This window comes from Geotrypetes seraphini, chromosome 5 (assembly GCF_902459505.1).
Source record: "Geotrypetes seraphini chromosome 5, aGeoSer1.1, whole genome shotgun sequence".
Lineage (NCBI taxonomy): Eukaryota > Metazoa > Chordata > Amphibia > Gymnophiona > Dermophiidae > Geotrypetes > Geotrypetes seraphini.
Genome location: NC_047088.1, coordinates 91,663,121 through 91,683,348, shown reverse-complemented (window position 1 = coordinate 91,683,348; position 20,228 = coordinate 91,663,121). Strand labels below are relative to the sequence as shown.

The 20,228-nt window shown below is 43.7% G+C and overlaps 1 protein-coding gene across 4 annotated transcripts in view; it reads left to right on the top strand.

Moving 5' to 3' along the window:
- The window catches only part of ATXN2L (ataxin 2 like), a 414,538-nt gene that overhangs the window by 157,336 nt on the left and 236,974 nt on the right, over positions 1 to 20,228 (top strand). For all 4 annotated transcript variants that reach the window (XM_033946500.1, XM_033946501.1, XM_033946502.1 and 1 more), the window contains exons 5-10: positions 2,071 to 2,221; positions 2,587 to 2,711; positions 2,912 to 3,003; positions 8,608 to 8,808; positions 19,652 to 19,824; positions 20,035 to 20,139. In XM_033946500.1, the coding sequence (XP_033802391.1) occupies positions 2,071 to 2,221; positions 2,587 to 2,711; positions 2,912 to 3,003; positions 8,608 to 8,808; positions 19,652 to 19,824; positions 20,035 to 20,139 (847 nt within the window). The remainder of the gene's footprint in view (positions 1 to 2,070; positions 2,222 to 2,586; positions 2,712 to 2,911; positions 3,004 to 8,607; positions 8,809 to 19,651; positions 19,825 to 20,034; positions 20,140 to 20,228) is intronic.

Sequence of the window (20,228 nt, the reverse complement as noted above, 5' to 3'; positions counted from 1 at the left end):
CAGTCATCTTATGATGCCTTTGAGTTGTCTGCCCGGGTGGCGGCTGCTTGCTCTTTAGCAATGCGTTGCCTTGCCTGGCTTCATACCATTGACATGAATCCTAATCTTCAGGACCGCTTGGCTAATATTCCTTGTGCAGGCAATGACCTCTTCGATGAATCTATCGAGGCAGCTACCAAGAAATTGTCTGGACATGAAAAATCCTTTGCTTCTATTGTCAGACCTAAGCCAAAGCCAGCTCCTGCCAAGCCTACACGCCCTTCTCCCATTTACCAGAGGTGTTTTGCTCCGAGGATGGCTCCTTACACTCGCCCTCCTCCAAAGAAACAGCAGCCTCAGAAGCAACAAAAATCTCAACCTTCTGCTGCACCTAAGGCTACCCAGACTTTTTGACTGTTTAAAACAGAGCATAACCTCCACCGTTCTGTCTCTGACTTCTCTTCCCCCTATAGGGGGTCGTCTCCATCATTTTTACCACTGATGGACGACAATTACATCTGACCTCTGGGTGCTGTCCATCATCAGGGAAGGATACTCTCTTCATTTCACTCAGGTTCCACCAGAGCTTCCTCCAAGAGAGTATCCTTCCAGTCCATCCCAGACTGCCCTTCTTCTTCAGGAAGCTCAAGCTCTGCTTCATCTTCATGCCATCGAACCAGTTCCTTTGGAACAGCAGAACAGGGGGTTTTACTCCCGTTACTTCCTTGTTCCGAAGAAGACGGGCGATCTGCGGCCCATTCTGGATCTCAGGGCTCTCAACAAATTTTTAGTCAATGAAAAATTTCAAATGTTGTCTCTGGCATCCCTTGATCCCCTTCTAGATCAGAACGACTGGTTATGCTCTTTGGATCTCAAGGAGGCCTACACTCATATTCCCATTCATCTGGCCTCCGGTCAGTATCTCAGATTTCAGGTGAGGAATCTGCATTATCAATACAGAGTGCTACCCTTTGGCCTCTTTTTCTCTCCCAGAGTGTTCACCAAGTGCCTGGTAGTGGTAGCAGCAGCTCTAAGGAACCATGGTCTTCAGGTATTTCCCTACCTAGACTGGCTCATCAAAGATTCAACATCTCAAGGGGTCATTGTAGCGACCCAAAGGACTACGTGGTTCCTACAAAGTTTGAGATTCGAAATCAACTTTCCCAAATACCAACTTCAACCCTCACAGAATCTACAATTTTAGGACAGTGTTTTACATTCCTCCTATAATTGCCTCAGAGTTGGTGATAACCTGTGAACTATTGTGGCTTCTTCCCACTCAGTTTGGATAATGTTTGGATATATCATACTTGTCTGGACTGGTCTGGCATGGACAATAAGTATGGGGAAATTTGGACTAACTTATTCATTTTTTGTTTCTTGATCCTTGCTAGATCAATCAAGAATCCAAATATCAAAATCGTGGCAGTAGGTTCTTGGTCTGACAAATTCAGAAAGCTAAAAGAGTATGATGTAGCCTACTTTGAAGGTAGTTGTTTCATTGGTGTATAGAATTTTTCATTCCTAGGTTTGATCATGAACTGATTTTGACTACACCAGGTTTTAGCATCTTGGGGTGAATTGGAAATCCAAAACATAAGAATTGCCTTCAATAGTGCTAGCTTGATGTAGGTGTGTGGTGGTGGTGTTTTTTTTTTTTTTTTTGGGGGGGGGATTCTGGCTGCATCTACTGGCAAGGGAATATAACTCACTCATCTGGACTGGTCTGGCAGAACTCAAGGAATGGACATTGATAAGTAAGTCCAAATTTCCTCTTCTGTTCCAGGGTAAGCCCAAATGCCCATTCTAAAGTATAACTGGCTCAGTTGAGACCATAGTAAATTTTGAATGGTCTGTAGGGGTGGGGATTTTGTGCAACCAGTACTCTGTGAAATGGAGATCGTCTCTGAAATGGTCTATAGGCCACAGAGAATAAATCTGGAGAAAATGTTGTGGGAATTACTTCAGAGAACTTTAAATACCCTGTTTTTTTCTGTCTAGCCTTAGATTCAAAAGCTGTCAAGTAGATTTTGAGCTAGCTGATCCTGTTTGCTTTTCCCTCCCCTTCATTTTCATTCTGGATATCTGCAGTTTGAGCTTGCTGTGGATGCTGTCCATAGGAAGGTGACTGAGCAGTTGGCAGGACCTAAGCGAGAAGACATAATTGACACCATGGTCTTTAAACCCATGGATGTAATGCTGGTGCATTTCCGAAATGTGGATTTCAACTATGCGACAAAAGGTAAAGAGTGCTACCAATCCTACCTAACCATTCAGTCAAACCTTTGATCTTTCTCTTTATTCTGGCATGCACCCTTGTCTTGATGGAGGGTGTTTCAGCTGTGAGAAGATGCTTTATGCACTTTACCCTTGCATATCTTGTGTACACCTTTTCACGTGAGGGGATTTAATAAATAATTTAAAATATATGTTCCCCATATAGGCTGGTGACTATTCTGAGGTTCTTATTCTGGCCTGCTCAATTTGCACTATGTTTCTGGAGGCATCATGTCTTTGCTATGAGGAATTCATTTCTTGGAAGAATTACTGCTATTTATATTTTGCTTTCTCTTTTAGCTGAAAATTAATATTGATCTCTGCTGTCAGATAAATTTACAGATTCAGCCATTGCCATGAATGCGAAAGTGAATGGAGAACATAAAGAGAAGGTTTTACAACGTTGGGAAGGAGGTGATGGCAACAGCGATGATTATGATCTGGAATCTGATGTGGTGAGAGCAACTGGGAGAATGGCCAGGAACTGTTATAGGATTATGAACTTTGAGTGCTCATACTGTATTGTCAGGAGGTATTGTAGGAGATTGGAATATATGACAATCTTTAGGACTGTAAACTGTTATATTGGCTGAGTAGAAGTGGAAGTTTAGTGCTTTAGTCTGCTGACTGATCTTTTTTTTTCTCCCTTGGTCAGTCTAATGGCTGGGACCCAAATGAAATGTTTAAATTTAATGAAGAGAATTATGGAGTGAAGACTACATATGACAGCAGCCTGTCTTCCTACACGTGAGTGTGATTTGTTTTTCCTGAAGAATAAGTGTTTCTCAACTCTAGGAAATCTCAGTTTAACTATGCAGAAATGCAATGACTGGCAGAAAATAAAAATTATTCAGATCTAAATTCTTGCTTTTATTATCTTGCTAGACCAGTCCATACTGATGTGTTAAGTTCTATGAATAAAAGAGGCAAAATATCATGAGATTTGATGACATCACTGATTGATATACGAAGAGTAGTTCAGCTTGCAAGTTGTCTATATTCCTCTGCTTTCAGCAGATGGTGCAGATTGGACTGGTGCAGAAGAATTTTTTTCAGAGTAGACCCAAATCCATAGGATATAGTGCATACCCTATAGGTTGCATACCCTTTAGTATATATCCTTGAGGTTGAACCTTTAGCCAGGGCTTGCTCCCAAGGATTGATCCACAGGCTTTCTCCTGGTTCAGCATTTAAAGGTTCAGTCATCCATAGCCTTGAGCATTAGCCCAGGGGTTTTAGTTTGGCAAGGCTAGCTGTCAGGAGTCCAGTGGGCCTCCACCAGCAAGAAGAAGAAATTTCTGTCCGTTTAACTTTCTTGATCTGCTTCACACCTCTCCCCCAGCATACTACATTAGAAGTTTAAAAAAAGGGGGGGAGAGGGTGAATACTGATTTCTAGTTTCAGTCAGTTATCTGAATCAGTTTGAAACAGGAGCAGTAACCACTTTGAATAGAATTAAACCAAACAAGACAAAAGGTATCCATTAAAACTCTAATCCGTACAGGTCTACCATTAAAAACCCTGTGTGACCATGTTTAGCTCATAAGCTGATTGAGTGTTTAGTAATTTGAATGAAAAGCACCCCACTTATTTAGGTATTAGAGAAAAAGGCAATAGTATATCATAAACACCAATATATAGGGAGTTATAATCCTTATATATGTAAGCCTAATTCCAAAAGTTTCTAAGGTCATATGATCCTCAGCAAGGCCACTTCCCCACTCAATATATGTTCATAGTAGGCGGCTTTACACCTCCTCTCGTCATTGGATCCTTATTTTAATTTTTTTAATGTTCTTTTATGCTTTTTATAAACTTTTATTCTTTTTTGCTTAAATACTTTATAAATATCAGCTAAAATAGGTTTACTTAGCTTTAATCAGCTCAATTTCTGGTCTCGGGTCACACAACGGGAGATAACCGACATGTTTCACCCATGTGTTCTACAACGGTTTTTTCAAGGCTATCACTCCCCATAACTTTCTTTCCATTCCGAACAGACCAATGACATACACAACTAAAAGACAAACATACTTTAAATTTATAATTTATTTTGCAATTTTTTTCACATTAACATAAAAGCATAGCAATTAAAATTAAATGACAAAAATAATATGCTAAATAGTTTTTTAAAGGACATTAAACTTTTCCTGTCTACTTTATTTTTAAAACATTTCTTCTGGAAAATGAAGTAACATCACCAGTGTGGTTGGTCATTTGGGAGTGAAGTGTCATTGGGACTCTAGTAAAATTTCAAGAGAATCCCCTTAATCCTGCCTTGGATTCCACTTAAACTAAACTAAGGGCCGTCGCGTGAGCGAATTGCTGGGCATGATGGACCACTGGTCTGACCCAGCAGCGGCAATTCTTATGTTATGTTCTTAAGTGATGTTCTCCCACAAGATAAAAAGCACCATAGCCACAAAGCGCAAGCTGGATTCTTACCAGTATGCCGGGAGCAAGGCAGGAGTGAATGCTAATACGTTTTCCAGTCCTCCCAGCCCGTCCAAGATGGTGGCCGAAAATGGGAGCTGCATGGGGCCTGTAGAGATTGGAGGCAGGAACTCTGCAGGAGCAGACATCTGGAAGTCTGATGGAAATATTTGCAGACTTAATAAACGAGATGATGTTGGTCCGGACAGACATTAAGCAAGCAGTAGTGGATATCAAGCAAGATGTGGAGGAGCTGGCGCATCTTAAAGATGAAATCAAAGCCTATAGGGACAAAGTGACTGAAGATAATTGAAATGTAGCATGCATAGACTTCTATCCAGAAGCGAGAAATTGAACTTTTGGATAGAATTGAGGACTTGGAGAATCGCATCCGGAGATGTAACCTGCATCTGTGGGAGTGCCAGAAGATGAGGCCTTCAAAGATGCCACTAAGGTGGCCAAAGAGAGAGATTTGTCTGGATTTATTTAAACTGGCCCATGGGGAATGAGATCTCCACCTCCAGAGATAAACATTGAATGTGCACACACAGCCCTACGATGTCCACCAAACAATTACCCCATAGAGATAGTGCTTTGTCATCCTTCAGAGTGAAATAGATTTTTATATGAACAAATCAAAGGCTTGCTGGGGGGGAGGGGGTATTTTACCAGTTCTCCTCCTCCTGTTTCATGTAGGACTGTCACTGGCTTTGTCTGGGGGCAGCAGGGAGAAGGAGGAGGTTCTAAAAACAGTGTTCAGTATCTTCTGCAGCGGACTTGCAGGAGCAAGACCCTTGTTTCAGTATACCATCCCTATCTACTGGAAAAAAATATTATCAAGGTAAAAACCTAATCTCTTTTTAAACATAGGTGTCCTGGGCCTACACTGATTGGTGGGTGAGGCTCTGGTCACCTTGTTGGATAGACTAGATGAACTGAATGGGTTTTTTTTTTTCTGCTGTCATTTACTGTGTTAACTATATAAAAAAATGTTTAAAATAGCTGGGTGGTAAAGAACCATCAGTACTTACCTTGTGTTCCAAGATTACATGTATATATCATAAAAACTTTTAATGTATATTTTAAATCTTTATAAATTTTTTTGTGGACCATCAGAATGTGAAAACTATAAAAATGACCCCAAAATATCCACAGAGTAGAAAATCCAGAGGAAACCAAAAGAAACTCTGTGGAAGTGTCTCACTTCCGGCTCACCACATATTAGCTTTCCCACGTATTCACCATTATAGGACCCCCAGGGACCCCTGAAGAAGACTTTTTGTCGAAACGCGGACCGTGTCGGGTCCTACATCCCTAGCAAATTAGGTCCTTTAAGACTGTTATGTGGATTACTTTACTTTTATTTGGATGATTTTAGTGTACCTTTGGAACTTTGACATTTTCAAATAAAGTCCATTAAGGAACATTGTCATTCCACAGTTTCTTTTAGTTTCCATCAGAATGTGAGCATTTATCAATTTTTTTTCAGAAGTGCCCATTCATAAGCCCTTCATAAGCCCAATTTAAATCTTATAGTCCATAGATATATAGCCCAAAGTTCTCAAAAACTCTTCTTGTGAATGCATTTAATTAGCTAGAAGGCATTTCTGATCCAAAATACCTTGAATATTCTTCATAATACATATCTTCTCAGGCAAGCTGGTACTGTTGAGAGAGGGCCAAATTGTATGCTCCTGTGGCAGAAGATATAAATGATGATCCCCCGATGCAGCAAGTTGGGTGCTATAAGGATGGATGGATTATTATTATTGGATTTAAGAGGAGCTGAGTGGACACTTTTTTGAAACATAACCATTCCCCTTAACTGTAGGCATGGCATCCTGTTTATCTCATCTGTTTAGATTGTAAGCTCCTTCGAGCAGGGACTGTCATCTTTGTGACTCTGTACAGCGTTGTGTATGTCTGTTATCTCTATAGAAATAGTAGTGGTATTTAAGAACATAAGAAATTGCCCCCGCTAAGTCAGACCAGAGGTCCATCTTGCTCAGCGGTTCGCTCCCGCAGCGGCCCATCAGGCCTAGTGCCTGAACAGTGGTCCCTGATTAATTTTGTAACTTATCTCTAATCCCATCCCTATAATCTACCTTTACTCTTATCTGTACCCCTCAATCCCTTTGTCTTCCAAGTACCATGTTTGCCTCATAGATGCCGACATTGTAGACTTTAATCTCCAAGACCAAATTTGTGGCCATTGAGATGCAGAAATTTGGTGCTTGATCTCAATGCTCCAAATATCCCTCAACCCAGTTTTTTTTTTTTAATTCAGATATTCATTAAGTAATTTATACCACTGTGTGGCTTGGTGACCCAAGAAATCCACCTGAAAGCAAAGGAATTCTAAACTATATTGATTATTAAGATTCTTCCATTCAGGGAACCCCTCCTGAATAGCTTGCTTCAACTGCAACCATCTAAAATTTTGTGTCTTATTTAAACCATATTTATGTTGCAATTGTGAAAAACTAAGCATCGAACCATTTAAAATAATATCATTCAAAGTACGAATATCTCCACTAACCCATTGCTTCCAGCCGAATTGACATCCGCCAATTTTAATCTTGGAGTTCAGCCAAATGGATTGATGTAATGATTTAGAAATTGGAATAAGTGTCAAATTACTAATATAACGTAAAGTTTTCCAGGTATCAACCAATATTTTATTCTCTTTATATCTTCTAGGTATTTTTATACTAATCAATTTGATAGATGCTGATCTCCTGATGGTCCACAAAAATAGTTATAGAGATTTAGAATATACATGAGAGGTTTTTATTATTATTATTAAAATTTGATGTGCACGCAATGTCAAATATTTCAAAGCGTATGATGTATTTGTGAATTTTCCTTTCATGATGTAAGTGATGATAGATGTGATATTGGTAACAACTAAGATTGCACTTGACATTTCTATAATAACCCCACCCTTTTTTTTTTATATCATATCTTGGAATCCAGATTTATCTAAATTTTCACTGTTAATCTCTAATATTTTTGTCTTGCTGGTTTCCTGTGTAGGGATTATTTTTCTTATGGAATGCCTTGAGTCATGTCAAATTGTTGGTAGTAGAGAATAATACAGGGACAAACTTGTCCCCGTCCTCACAGGAACTCAATTTACCTGTCCCTGTGAGTTTAGTCGCTGTCCGTACGCCATTCCTGTAAGCTCTGCCTTAACCACACAAGCCTTAAACACTTATGATTTTAAAGTGTATGAGGCTTGTGCCGATGAGGTTGGAACTTGCTAGAATGGGACAAGGACAGGAAAAGAACTTGCGGGGACAGGATGGGAAAATTAGTTCCCGCAGGGATGGGGAAAAATTTGTCTCTGTGTCATTCTCTAGTTGGTAGCATTATTCAATCTTTAATGGTAAAGAACTGCATCTCCTTGTCTATTCTCCCTTCTGATCTTTATAATGGTGATCATTGTATACTGATTCTGGTTTCCATTATATGAAGTATAATTTCTGCCATGGAAGTATCTTTTTCTGCCATGAGGGGATGATCTATGATTTTATGATCCAAGTTTGCAGCAACTTCTTGGAGAAGAATACTTCTTGGTGTGAATACTTGATATCCCTCTCTTTACATCTGTTTAATTTTAATTTTTGCATTTTGGGCTTTAGCTGCTATTGATGATCATTTTCTATTTACTGATTGCTTTACTTTGTGTTTATATTCATTCAGTGTTTGGCTTGTTTTAAAATCAAACCAAATTAATCCAAATATTTTGTGTTTTTTCTGTGCATCAGAAACATATTACAATGTAGCAAATAGTCCAAAGTTAATGTCTGTAGCAGAGAAGAAATTTTAACATGTGTTTCATAGTCCAGCTTTTGAGCCATTGCGTCAAAGACTAGAGTTAAAATTAACAGGGACCTATCATTGGTTGGGTTGCAGAATTCCTTTGGAAAAAGATAACACTGAGGAGTTCCGGCAGAGAGAATTACGGGCAGCACAGTTGGCAAGAGAGATTGAGTCCAGCCCACAGTACCGCATGCGTATCGCCATGGAAAATGATGATGAGCGCACAGAGGAGGAGAAGCACAGCTCTGTGCAGCGGCAGAGCTCTGACAGGGATAGTCCCAGTTTAGGCTGCAGGTGAGATGGAAATACATACAGCATTGATGATAGTGGTTGACTGCAGAAGTTTTATGTTGATAAACAGGATTTAAAATTTTAAAATGTGGTTTTATGATGGTTTTTCCATAACCTGGGTCTTATTCTCTTCCACACGTTTAAGGAAGTCTGATTTCATGCAACTTAAGATATTTCCATGTGATTCTCTTGTATCCACATTACTCTCTGTTTTTGGTAGGGTTGAGCTTTACTTTAAGTATCAGAATAGGTCTGCCTTAAAGCAGTTAAGGATTTGTTAATAGAGGGATACTAGAATTTTTGCAAGAGGTATTTTCAGCAGTAAAACAGAATGAGTGAGCTACATAGGTGATTGCTGTCCAGTGTACTTCTTGGAGAAATCTTCACAAACATTTTGGGGGTACGGCATGGTATTCTTAAAATTATGCATAGTCAAATGGATCTGTTTTGTGCAGAATTACCTCATTCTAAGCTTCATTCCTCCCCCAGACCTGAAGTCCCCTACCTCCACATTATCCCGCCTCAGCCTCCAAACTTAAGTTCTTACTCCATAAACCCCTAGTCTTCCATCCATTTCTACTCCCTGTTCTCTATCTCTCCAACTCCCAGCAAGAACCCCTGTCCTCAAGGTCTCCCTCTCACCCATTTACCCTTTCTTCTCCCCTTCCTAAGCATGCACCCATTTTGTGTGTTTGGAGAAGGGATAAAGAAGGCATAATAAAAAGGGCTAGATAAGGGGTTCCATAGAAATAAGATCCTACATCCCCCCCCCAAGGTGAGCTATGTGGGAGAAGGGTTCCAGCTTATAAAGCATTGAAAGCAATAAATCTCTATTTGTCACTGTACTTAAGTTTCTAACTGCCTCTCCCCATTCTTTACTTTTTTGAAACTTCTTAACTGGCCTGCTCGCCAAAACTATCTCTCTCCACAGCTGCATAATCTAATATAATAAAACGCTAGGCCGCGCATGGCGCAGTTCCATCGCATGCGTCCGTTTTCCGTGCGGCTGTCGACCCATGCTGTTTTTTGCTCTGCCCTGCTCCTTGCCTGAAGTCCTCTCTCCTCCCCCGAGGCGGATGTCGGACGCGGCGCCTGTCAGCCGTGCTGTTCTTCGGACTGCCCTGCTCCTTGCCTTACTATATTTTTAAGTTGAAAGACGAGGCAGTGGCTCCTCTCAGGATCCCCACCTGCGTCGGAAGTCCGACGCAGGTGGGGATCATGAGAGGAGCTACTGCCGCGTCTTTCAACTACAAAAAAAAAATACTCGCTTTTAAAATCTTCAGGCGTGAGCGGCAGCTTGCCCCACACGCCCCAACTTCCCAACGCCAAGCACCCTTTTAAAATCTTCAGGCGCGAGCGACGGCTTGCCGCACACGCCTTGACCGCCAAACCCCCCTGCCGGCATCTATTTTTCCTCCTCCTCCTCCCTCTCGCATGCTCACAGCGTTTAAATGAAAAGCGCTGCGCTGTGCTGCTACTGGCCTCACCATCTCCTCTCCACTGCGGCCCGCCCTCTCACAACTTCCTGTTTCCGCTAGGGTTGGCCGCACTGTAGAGAAGACACCGAGGCCAGCAACAGCGCAGTGCAGCGCTTTTCTGTGAGGCAAGTAAATTTCTGTGGGGCATATGCACAGGGGGAGCAGGAAAATGAATGCTGCTGGACAGGGGAGGGAAAAGGAAGGGAACAGGGGGAGCAGGCAAGGGGTGGGTGCACAGGGAAGAGGGGGAATGCTGCTGCTGCACAGGGAAGGAGGGAATGCTGCTGCTGTACAGGGAAGTGTGGGTGAATGCTGTTGCTGCTACACAGAAGGGGGAATGTTGCTGTTGCTGCACAGGGAAGTGGGGGAGGGGGGAAGGGAAAGGGGGCCAGGGAGCAATCTTGGTTTGCTTTGGGGGGAGACAAAAGGGGGCCATGGAGCGAGACAGAAAGATAGGCAGGCAGCGCATGAGAATGAAAAACAGACACACAGAAAGACAGCAGGCAGGGAGAGAAACAGAAAGAAAGAAACACAGACAGGCAAAGGGGGCCAGGAAGAGAAACAGACAGAAAGAAAGACAGACAGTGGGAGGGAGAGAGACAAAGAAAGGAAGAAAGAGACAGGGGCAGGGAGAGACACAGAAAGAAAGAAAGACACATAGACATATTCTAGCACCCGTTAATGTAACGGGCTTAATGACTAGTCCCCCATAATCTACAACTATCCTGACATTGTGCAAATTGCCACCACCCCCAAAGTGGCAGACCTAGGATTTGTGACACCTGGGGATGATCTTTTTTTTTTTTTTAACACTCCCCCCCCCATATAAAAAAATATCTTTAGATCTTTATTTATTTTTTATATCCCATCCTCCCCAAAGAGCTCAGAACAGGTTACATTTTTAACATTCACAGTGTTACAATATAACATTACATAGGGTTACAACCTCTCCATGCACACATTGGTGCTGTGGTGTAAATAAAAAAGATTTTTCCTCTCTTTTAGGTCCTAGCTCACGCTTGCTGTCTAACACCAGCTCTTGCAGGATACATGTTTCAAATCTGACACATTTTAATCACAAAATAGAAAATAAAAATATTTTTCTACCTTTTGTTGTCTGGTCATTTTTATTATTCAAATTATGTTGGTCCCAAGCTCTGGTTTCTGTTTGTCTTCTGTTAACTTGCTCGCCAGGGTCTCCTGCCAATTTGATGTTTTCTTCTTTCTCCGTGCTCACCATTCTTCCATCTCTGTACCTTTCCTTCTACTGCCATAGCCAACATTTCTGTTTCTTTCCCACTGTCTACCATCTCTCTTTCACACGCTCTCACATTCTCTCTTCCCTTCCTTCCAGCCCCCTCACCCCATATGACCAGTGCTTTCGCTATCACGCTTTCTCGCCATTGCACTCGTGCTCTCTTCCCCTATGTGCAATTTTTTTGTGACCTGCACCAGGGATTCTCTCTGCTGCATCATCATCATCACTTACTGGCAAGCCATAAGAAGCCTGTTTAGAGCATTCTCTCATTGTCAGCAGCCTTAACTCGCTATTCTGCTGGCGTCAGGCCTTCCTCCTGCTTCCACGAAGGCAGGACCTAGCAGAGAGGAAGGCCTGACACCAACAAAGCAATGAAGTTCCTGTACCAAGATGCTGACCCCAGGAGCACCCCCTTATGATCTGCACCTGAGGCAGAACCCCTCTCTTTGGTATGCCACTGCACCCCCAGGACTAACTAACCCTTGCAACGCCCCCTCCCCCCCAAAAAAAAAAATCCTAACCCTGGGAACTACCCTCAAAGAATGAACTTTATCACCCTAAAGAATACTTTGTAAATGCTGTCTATTGTTTGTCTAGAATGTGTTCATACTTGCATATTAAAAAAAAAAAAGTATAATTGAGATTTCAAGTTTCTTTGGTGCCTCTGAAAGTGGAGGCAATATAAAACAATTTTCAAAGGAATTTTGCCCAGATAAGATACAATAGAAAAAGCATAATGGGCCCTCAAAAGTAGGCTGACATCCAAACTTTAATAAACGGCCTGACAATAGGCCATGTTTCTGCAGAACACTGGCATCGGTGGTAGTTGGTATCAGAAGTACAGCTTGGATCATTACTTTGTTCAATATGAATGAGCAATGCCATATGATGATGAAAGCAATGTTGCAAACTCACTCTAATAAGGCAGTCCTATAATTGCAAACATGTAACAAAGCAACTTCTTTATTGCTGAACTGCTTCTTTATTGCTGCCTCAAACTGATTCCCCTTACAGACACAGCAAATACTCACACAAAGCCTATTTTTGTTTATCATCTACTTGTGCTGCCCAATTCACGATTCAAATCGATTCACTGATTCATTTCGGGTGAATCGGTTCGAATCGATTCAAAATTTAAAAAAAATCGGCCTCCCGATTCGACGACTGACCCTTCCCCCTTGCCCCCTAAAGCAGGATTGGCAGCGCTGCCTCTTGGTGGCCTGCCGCTCCTGCTTTAGAGGGCAAGTGGGAAGTCTCAGTCGAGAAGTGCTTCTGTCCGGCTTCCTCCCTGGCCTCCCGGCATCAATTTACCTAATTTCAGCAGCCTGCATAAGATCGCTAGTGCTAGCTATCTTTGCAAGCTGCCATAGGTCTTCCGAACTGCCTTCTCTCTGCTGCGGTCCCGCCCCTCCTCTGCAGAGAGAAGGCAGCTCGGAAGACCCGATGGCAGCTTGCAAAGATCACTAGTACTAGCAATCTTATGCAGGCTGCTGAAATTAGGTAAATTGATGCCGGGAGGCCAGGAGGAACACGCAGGCCTTCCGGGGGAGGGAGGGGTGTACAGGCCTTCTGGGGGAACACGCTGGCTTTCCAGGGGGGGGGGGTTGCAGGCATTCAGGGGGAACAGGCAGGCCTTCAGGGGAGGGGGCCCTGGTGTAGAAGTGCACGGAGGGAAGAGGGTTCAAAGAGACGTGCATATGCCGGACACACAGGTTGCTACTCGATTTACTTTGTGGTGCCGAAGAAAGAAGGCATCTTTAGACCCATCCGAGATTTGAAGGGGGTCGACAGGGCTCTTCACATGCTTTCCTTCCGCATGGAAACTCTGTCTGTGATTCTGGCAGTTCAGCTGGGGGAGTATCTGACCAAGGCCTACTTGCACATTCCTATTCGGGCCTCCCATCATCGCTTCCTGCGCTTTGTGTTCTGGCCACGGCTTCGCGGACATTCGCCAAGGTGATGGTGGTCGTCGCAGCGGCATTGTGAAAAGAGGGCGTTCTAGTTCATCCATGTCTAGACCAGTGATTCCCAACCCTGTCCTGGAGGAACACCAGGCCAATCAGGTTTTCAGGCTAGCCCTAATGAATATGCATGAGAGAGATTTGCATATGATGGAAGTGATAGGCATGCAAATTTGCTTCATGCATATTCATTAGGGCTAGCCTGAAAACCCAATTGGCCTGGTGTTCCTCCAGGACAGGGTTGGGAACCACTGGTCTAGACAACTGGTTGGTTCAAGTGAAGTCATTCACAGCTTGGGTGGTGGAGTTTCTGTAGTCACTGGGATGGGTTGTCAAACTTTCCAAGAGCTAGTTGTCTCCATTTCAGCGACTGGAGTATCTAAGAGTGCTGTTAGACACCTCCTTGGGGAAGGTCTTCCTTCCAGAGGCCCGGATAAGCAAATTGCAATTTCAGATTCGCCTGCTTATGACGTCCAGGTGTCCTCGGATGCAGGATTTCCTCCAAGTCTTGGGGTTGATGGCGGCTTCCCTAATGTAGTGAGATGGTCCACAAGGGTCCACAAGCGTCCTCTTCAATATGCTCTTCAGAGGTAGTCGCCTTAGAGGTACAGTCTGAATCATCCTGTTCCGCTTCCGGGCTTGGCTCAGCGCAGTCTTCATTGGTGGCTCTAGTCCTCCCATCTTGTACAAGGGGCGAGTCTGGACCAGCCGCAGTGGACGGTGCTGCTCATGGATGCCAGTCTTCTTGATTGGGGAGCTCAGTGTCTAGGTCACTCACAGCCTGGATGCTCTGGTTCAACCATGGCCAACGGAGGGGCTGTTGTATGTGTTCCCTCCATGGCCATTAATGGGCAAAGTTCTTCTCCGCATAATTCGTTCGACATCCGGGCCTTGTAGTTCTGGTTGTGCCAGATTGGCCCAGGCGGCCTTGGTACGTAGATCTGATGAGGCATCTGGTGGCGGATCCTCTTCCTCTGCCTCTCTTGGAATGCCTTCTGACTCAGGGTCTCATTCCAATATTCGATCCAGGTCTCTTCTGTCTTGCAGCTTGGCTCTTGAAAGGGGTCACCTAGGTAAAAAGGGGTATTCAGATAAAGTGATTTCAACTCTTGGGGTCCCGGTGGCTTTCCACCTTTCGGGTTTATGTGAGGGCTTGGCATCTATTTGAGGAGTGGTCTTTTTTCACACTTCCCTGCCTAACATCTTAGAGTTCTTGCAGGAAGGCCTGGACAGCGGACTAGCTTGGTCTTCTCTCCCAGTTCAGCTTGCGGCCTTGTCAGTCTTTCGTGGGTTGTTGAAAGGTCAGCGTTTGACTGCCATTCCTGATGTGATTTGCTTTTTGCGGGCAGCCAAATTGCTCAAGCCTCCTTCTTGGGATCTGAATCTGGTTCTGTCAGTTCTAGTGCATTCTACTGCTCCTTTGAAGGACCATACTCTTAAAGCGGTCTTCTTGGTGGCCATTACTTCAGCTAGATGTGTTTCTGAGCTGCAGGCTTTCTCTTGTAGGGCTCCTTTCTTGGAGTTTTCTATGGAGAGAGTTGTCTTGAGGCCTGTTCTTCCTTTCTGCCAAAAGTAGTTTCTCCTTTTCAGGTCAGGCTGTGGTCCTCCCGATGTTGACTAGCCGGGAGAGCTCTTCCGAGCAGAGACAGTTGCACAAGTTGGATGTCAGTCGGGCCCTTCGCTCTTATGGTGCAGAGGACCCAGGAGATCCGGAAATCAGATCATTTCTTTGTCCTTCTAGTGGGTTCTCATAAGGGGGGATGGCGCTTCTAAGTTTACTATTGCGCGCTGGATCAAGGAGACTATTGCTTCATAGAAACATAGAAATAGATGGCAGATAAGGGCCACGACCCATCAAGTCTGCCCACCCCAATAACCTCTGTGAAGAGATCCCACGTGACGATCCCATTTTGTCTTAAAATCAGGCATGCTGCTGGCCTCTACCACCTGCAGTGGAAGATTATTCCAGCGATCAACCACCCTTTCGGTGAAGAAGTATTTCCTGGTGTCACCGTGTAGTTTCCCGCCCCTGATTTTCCATGGATGCCCTCTTGTTGCCGTGGGGCCTTTGAAAAAGAAGATATCCTCTTCTACCTCGATACGGCCCGTGAGATATTTGAACGTCTCGATCATGTCTCCCCTCTCTCTGCGTTCCTCGAGTGAATATAGCTGCAATTTTTTCAGCCGTTCCTCATACGGGAGATCCTTGAGTCCCGAGACCATCCGGGTGGCCATTCGCTGGACTGACTCAAGTCTCAGCACATCTTTGCGGTAATGCGGTCTCCAGAATTGTACACAGTATTCCAGATGGGGTCTCACCATGGATCTATACAATGGCAGAATGACTTCGGGCTTACTGCTGACGAAACTCCTACGTAGACAACCTATGATTTGTCTAGCCTTAGATGATGCTTTCTCCATTTGCTTGGCAGTCTTCATGTCCTCACTGATGATCACCCCTAAATCACGTTCTGCTACAGTCCTCGCTAGGATCTCACCAGTAAGGGTGTAAGTCTTGCATGGATTTTGGCTGCCAAGGTGCATGACTTTACATTTTTCGGTATTGAAACTTAGTTGCCAGGTCCTGGACCAGCGCTCCAGTAGGAGTAGGTCGTGCACCATACTGTCGGGCATTGAGTTACTGTCCGGCACTGTGCTTTTGTCTGTTGTGTTCTTGCCTACTACATTGCATAGTTTGGCGTCATCGGCGAATAGCACTATTTTACCTCGAAGTCCCTCAGCCAAGTCCCTTATGAAGATGTTGAATAGGATTGGGCCCAAGACCGAGCCCTGTGGCACTCCACTGATCACCTCCGTCGTTTCGGAGGGGGTGCCGTTTACCACCACCCTCCGAAGCCTACCTCCAAGCCAGTCCCCAACCCATGCTGTCAACGTGTCTCCCAATCCTATAGAGCTCATCTTGTTCAACAACCTGCGGTATGGTACGCTATCGAATGCTTTGCTGAAGTCCAAGTATACGATGTCTAGGGACTCCCCAATATCCAGCTTCCCCATCACCCAGTTAAAGAAGCTGATTAAGTTGGATTGGCAGGATCTCACCTTAGTAAATCCAGGTGATATTCTCTATATCCTCGATTAATTCTATATCCAGGTCATCCTGTTGTCTTGGGGGTCTGTATACTACACACGATACAAAAACCTCACTTATAAGGATTGAAGATCAACAATCAATCAAAATCATAAATGATGAAACATGGATGATAAACCAATATAATGTCATTCTTTATTTCCTTTATTATATTGTAGTGTGCTTGCCCCAATGCTTTTATGCCTGACGGGACCCGTTTCGCCACAACGGGCTTTTTCAAGGGTTCCAGCTGGGAGCACTATATAACATAAATTCAAAAATAACTTTAATGTACAAATTTTCAATTAATCTATGAATACACAACATCCTACAAACTGTATTTTAACTTATAAATCATACTAACTTAATATTTTCATCAATAATTTTTAAAACTAATGTTTATATAACATCAACTATATTGTCCTATGATAATACCCAAAACATCATCTATACAGCACTATTAATAAATTCATGAAAAACCTCATCTATTATCTAAAATTGAATACATTCTAAATCCAGCCTATCAATCACAGAGGACATTTTTATCATATAGAGCCCACAATGTTCAAATAGGAAAACCTTACAGTAATGAAAAATACATAATTTATAACAATTCATAAATATCACGCTGTGCAATATATAATAAATAACTATGTTAAAAACTTACGTTCTTGGATTATTCATAAATAGCTTCTCATCATATAATAATTAATTAAATGTACTAACTAAAGGAATGGCTTCTCATCTAATATAATAAAATGGTAAGCCGCGCATGCGCACTTCCTATGTGTGCGCCGGTTTTCCGTGAGCTGTAGCGACACATAGGAAGTGCGCATGCGCGGCTTACGGTTCTTTGAAAGACACGGCGGTGGCTACTCTCACGATCCCCGCCTGCGTCAGACTTCCGACGCAGGTGGGGATCATGAGAGGAGCCACCGCCGCGTCTTTCAACTAAAAAAAAAAAAATAAGTCAAGACGGATGTTGGCCGCTGCAGCCGAGCACGGAGACGGCCCGAAGTTTTTTTCAAATTCAGACACGCTGCAGCGGCTCCTCTCACGAGCCGCTCCTGCGTCGGAGAAGGCAGCAATCGTCAGATGAGCCACCGGGAAGTTAGACTGCTGGAGGCTCGGGCTGTTAGGTTTGTGCAGGCTCCTCTCGCGGTTAATGGAGGGAGAGGGAATGCTGCGGCTGCTGCACAGGGAAGTAGGGAAGAAGATAGGGAGAAAGGGACTGGTCTGATGTCGCCCTCGCCTTCTGTTTTGCTGAAAAATCCACCAGCCTCAGCAGCGATTCATAAACATTCCGCCAGAGGGAGGGGGGGGAGAACCGCGGCAGATTGAAAGCAGGAAGGGGAACCACGGCCAACGTTCCTGAATCACAGCTGAGGCCAGCGGATTTTTCAGCGAGACAGAAGGTGAAGGCAATATTGGAATGGAATGGAGAGAAGAGGGAGAACATGTTGGGCCGAGGAAATTCCCTGGACTAACTTTTTTTTATTTTTATAAAGTACAAAGGGGGAGAGTATTAAAAGAAGTGCCAGACTGGGCATGGGGGACAGCTTATGGGGCCAGGAACAGAGGAGAGAGAGAGATGATAGGTAATGGTCTGAAGGGAGAGAAGCTGGATCTGGGGAAAGAGATACTTGAAGGGAGGACTATTGGGGAGAGATGGTGGACCTGAGGGAGGGAAGTTGGACCTAGGGATGGAAGGGAGGGAGAAATGTTAGGTCTGGGGGTGGAAAGGGGAGAGAGATGCAGCATCTCTTTTTTCCCTCCATCTTATTGTTCAGCATCAAGGGGGGAAGGAAGAAGAACAACAGAAAATGGAAGAAAGAAGAATCCCTCCCTTTGTCTGTCTGTCTTTCTGTGTCTCTCGCTGTCCCTGTGTCTTTCTTCTTTTCTTTCTGTCTCCCTTCCTCCCGCTGGCGGTAGAATATATGTCTGTGTTTCTTTCTGTTTCTCTCCATACTCTCATTCATCTTGTCATCTCCCTTTTGACCTCGTACAAATGGCTCACCACTTTCAGAATACCCCTCCCTCTCTCCACTGGTCAGGCTATATCTCCCTGTCCCTTTCTCTTCATCCCCTCTCCTTCAGGAACGGGCCAGGTCTCCCGCCATGTTATTCGCAGTTTCACTATATTCACGATGGTTTTTAATAGAAAACAGCGAATAACATATGAAAAAATTATTTGCATTTTTTCTATATTTGCGGTTCTGTTAATCCCCTATCAATGCGAATATGGAGGGAGAAGTGTGTGTATATGTGTATGTGTGTATATGTATGTGTGTGTGTGTGTGTGTGTGTTAAATAACAGTTGATGAATCCTTGAGCTCCTAAAGATAATGAAATCCAAGAACACACATTGAATACAAAAACTTGATGATCTGTCAAAAAGGCACCCATTCTTAGGATCATCTATGCCAAAGTACTTTTTTTCAGTACTGGTTATATATTAGCTGCCTAGTTAATTTGGAACTCTCAGATGATAAGAATATATTAACCATTGACCATGGAAGAAGCAGACTATCTCTTTGCTCATTGAGCACAGTACAGGGGTAGAACGTACAATCAGAGGACTAGAGAATGACACGGTGACAAATTTTCCCCATCCCTGACGGGATCTCTCCCCTTCCTGTCCCTGCCCCATTTCTGCAAGCTGTGTTGTCTTCTGCACAAGCTTTGAACACTTAAGAGCATAAGAACATAAGAATAGCCTTACTGGGTCAGATCAATGGTCCATCAAGCCCAGTAGTTTGTTCTTATGGTGACCAATCCAGGTCACCAGTACCTGGCCAAAACCCAAGAGTAGCAACATTCCATTCTACTGATTCAGGGCTTGTGCGGTTAAGGCAGAGTTTGCAGGAATGAGGCAGGGACAGAACTTGCGGAGATGGGGATATTGAGATCCCACAGAGAAGGGAACAAATTTGACCCCATGTCGTTCTTTTGGTTAGGTGAGTTATTCAAGCTGTTTATAATTGCCTCAATATAATACATGTGGGAGAACTAGTTGAGCAGATATTGACAAACTAAATTTCCATTTGTGCTGTGCTGACAGGGAAGGAAAGTACATTCCGCTGCCCCAGCGTGTCAGAGATGGATCTCGAGGTGGCATGAGGACCAGCACATCGCGTGGAGGACGCCCTATTGGATCTTTACCACCACGTGGCAGCTTGCATCACTCGGAGAGCAATTGCAGCCCTGCATCAGAGCAAAGGGGAATTAATGGAGGTGAGGAAATAAAAATAAAATGAGGCAATTTTTTTTTTTTTTGGTGGGGGGGGGGGGGAACACGTTTGGTTCTATTTTTCTTCCTGTACTAGAGATGTGTCTGAAATTTCAGTAGTATGTCACTTTGAAAGATAGAGATACTTTGAATACTTAGTTTTGTGGAAGAGAATGCTTAAACATTTGGATGTAATTTGGATTTATATCTTGAAGGACCATCCCGTATATCCCCCAAGGCCCAGCGTCCTATCCGTGGCTCTAAAACAATGTCATCTCCTTCAAGTCGTCCTGTAGAAGTCTCTCCGCTGCCTCCTACAAGTAAGTCTCAGATCTGGTCTTCGTATCTAAGTTGCAGAGAAGTTGCTGCCTCCTTTTTCTTCCCTAGGTCATAAGATTATGGGGTTAGG